At 35.9% G+C, this 2,926-nt stretch overlaps 1 protein-coding gene across 2 annotated transcripts; it reads left to right on the top strand.

The window, feature by feature from the left end:
• The first annotated feature begins 612 nt into the window (after window positions 1-612).
• On the top strand, window positions 613-2,673 carry LOC131164348 (acid phosphatase 1-like). 2 transcript variants are annotated; one of them, XM_058121471.1, is made up of 3 exons: window positions 613-1,103; window positions 2,050-2,259; window positions 2,353-2,673. In XM_058121471.1, exons 1-3 carry the CDS (start codon window positions 706-708, stop codon window positions 2,528-2,530), a joined length of 786 nt encoding a protein of 261 aa, XP_057977454.1. In that variant the 5' UTR covers window positions 613-705; the 3' UTR covers window positions 2,531-2,673. The 2 variants fall into 2 exon arrangements, with proteins under 2 accessions (XP_057977454.1, XP_057977455.1); XM_058121472.1 differs by having other exon boundaries at window positions 650-1,103; window positions 2,366-2,673.
• Window positions 2,674-2,926: the final 253 nt, after the last annotated feature.

Here is a 2,926-nt window from a genome sequence, read left to right as displayed (position 1 = left end):
TGAGATTTTATGTTTACTGATGTTAGGTTTTTCGCTGTGTTTGACAGATATCCCCGCTACCCACGGGTTCGGGTTGATCATTTTATCTCATATATTACATTTTATGTTAAGAAATTGAGGGACGTTACAACATGGCTCTGATACCACACGAGAGTCGGTCCCCGAAGACCTCCTCTGGTAAAGCATTTGGTTGAAGAACCCGAATTCTCCGTTATGGAAAGGCCTGTGTTGGAGATGTGGTCCTAGATTGGTTGCTTTCCTTTAGAAGGTCTTGGGGCTCCCGACTCTCATGATATATATATACACACACATATTACTTTTGTCATTATATAGATTTATAATATTATTTATTTAATTAATTTAATTTATTAATATTTAATCAATGATATAATTTTTTTAATTACACTTTTATACATATTATTTTTTTGAAGCATTACATAACTGATTCATCTATTAGAGTTTAAGATTTTTTCGTTGATGTTGATGAATAATTTTTAATATGAAAAATAAAAAATATATATTTCTTATTTTCTTTTATTTTTTTGGAAAAAAAATAAATTTACTTCTTCCAAACTAATCCTAAAATTTTGCCGAAAAGCCACTGTGCATTGTGCATGCCCCTGGTTATTTAAAGCACCTCCTTAGGAGTGCAACTCTTGCCAAAATGACCTAAGTGAGTTTTCATCATCACCAGGAAAAGTAATAATGATCTCATCACTTCTTGTGTTCCTTGCCATTCTCAGCGCAGCATCATTATCAGATGCCGGAGCCGGAGTTCCTCACCAGATTCACCATCTCCGGCCGCGCTCGGGGTCCGGCGGCCAACGGATCCTGGGGGTGTCGTGCCTTAGTTGGCGGCTGGGCGTGGAAACCAACAACATACGCGACTGGAAATTAGTGCCGGAGGTGTGCGAAGGGTACGTAGGGAACTACATGCTGGGCCACCAGTACCGGAAAGACTGCAACGCCGTCGCCTACGCCGCCGTGCAGTATGCCAAAAGCATCAAGCCCGCCGGAGACGGCAAGGACATTTGGGTTTTTGACATTGATGAAACTTCTCTCTCCAATTTACCTTATTTTGCTCGCTCTGATGTCGCATTCGGGTAATTATATATTAATTATTATAACTTTTTCACCGCTAGAAACTCCTTAATTTTTCGCTCTTGTTAATTGTTCGTGATTTTTCATTTAAAAATTTTAAAACATGAACAAAAAAATAGTTCATAAATTTTATTTTTTATTTTAAATTATTTAATTTCTGATTTTCAATTTATAATTTAATATATGTGAAATCTCCGCATTGAAGGCAAATTCAACACTTATTTTGTGGAGAAGATCAAGATTTGAGTCTCCCAAGCTGAAGGAATGGAGGGCTTCAGGGATAGAATAGTAAATATGTAACCTTAAAAATGATTTTTAATTAAATAGAAAAACATTTTTAGAAATCTTACACCCTAGCTTTATACACCCAAATGTTCTTATTATTTCTAAAAGAAGGTAAATTTAGATTAAAAAAGTGAGAAGCAAGAGGCTTCCATCCTCCCACTCAAAGAAAAAATACAATAAAAAAGGAAAGAGATGAACTTAATCCTCCTACTAAATTTTGAAAAATGTAGGAAAACTCTTCTCAGTTTAGGACAATAAAGAAATTGATTTAATTCAAAGATAAAAATTTGATAAACACTTATCATACACTTCCACAGGAAATAGTTTTCTTTAAAAAAATTTTGCTCGTTTCTTTCTAAATTTTTCAACAAATAGCTGCAGAATAGATACTTTCATCTTTCTAAAAAATCCTTTGAATTTTGAATAATTTCATGCTAAGAACAGTATTTGACATGATTATGTGATTACACTTCTTTGTCACATAATAGTCTAAATCTACTTGTCAAAATGACAATGCTGGAAAATATAATCCACCTCTTCAATTTACTTCTTATACAGAACACACCCGTCCCATTATTATTATTATTATTTGACACTCTGATTAATATTATGATCATGGATGGAAAAATAATTGGGACGTGACATTACAACTGGATGGGTCAGGGCAAAGGCGTACAACGCAACGGCAATCAACGAGTGGGTGATGGAAGGGAAGGCGCCGGCGGTGCCTGGAGTCATACTGCTGTATAAGCAATTGGTGAAATTAGGGTATAAGGTGGTGTTCTTGACGGGCAGAACCGAAAACCAAAGACAGATCACAACGCAGAATCTCAACAACGTGGGCTACCATTCATGGGAAAACCTCATCCTCAAGTAAGCAATTTCAATATGATCATCATGATTAATTAATTATGTATTTGGGGGTGGCCCCCTCTTCCCATACCATCATTTACTTACATAACGCAGGCAAACATCGGAGTCGGGGAAGACGGCAGTGGCGTACAAGTCGGGGAGGAGGAAGGAGCTGGAAGAGAGCGGATACAGAATCGTAGGGAACGTGGGAGACCAGTGGAGTGATTTGCTGGGCTCTCATTCGGGTAATCGGACTTTCAAGGTCCCGGATCCTCTCTACTACATTAGCTAGCTAGCTACCCAGTACCTACCTAGCTGGCGACCTATGAGTCGTGATCATCCATGTCTCCTGCTAATCTATTATATCATAATGGAATCCAACACATAACTTTAAAATTATCAACTTCATAAATGACTCCTTATTATTTAAGTCAATCATTACTTGTCATTTTTTAGTTTTATTTTTATATCTATCTCTCCAAATTCCTTTTAAAGAAAATATGAGGTGGAAATTCATAAATGGAGCGATTTCATTTATGTACATTTTCATTCTTTCAACGTATTTATTTGACTTTTATACAAACAACTTTAATAATATATTAAGTGGTTAATTCTTTAATGATGTGGTGACTAGTTAATTATAGGGTGTCAATAAGTTAAAAGTATTGTTGAGATTTTATATTCGACA

The sequence above is a fragment of the Malania oleifera genome, chromosome 9, assembly GCF_029873635.1.
Source record: "Malania oleifera isolate guangnan ecotype guangnan chromosome 9, ASM2987363v1, whole genome shotgun sequence".
Classification (NCBI taxonomy): domain Eukaryota; kingdom Viridiplantae; phylum Streptophyta; class Magnoliopsida; order Santalales; family Ximeniaceae; genus Malania; species Malania oleifera.
The sequence above is the reverse complement of the archived record's forward strand: the minus strand, read 5'-3'. Positions and strand labels throughout refer to the sequence as shown.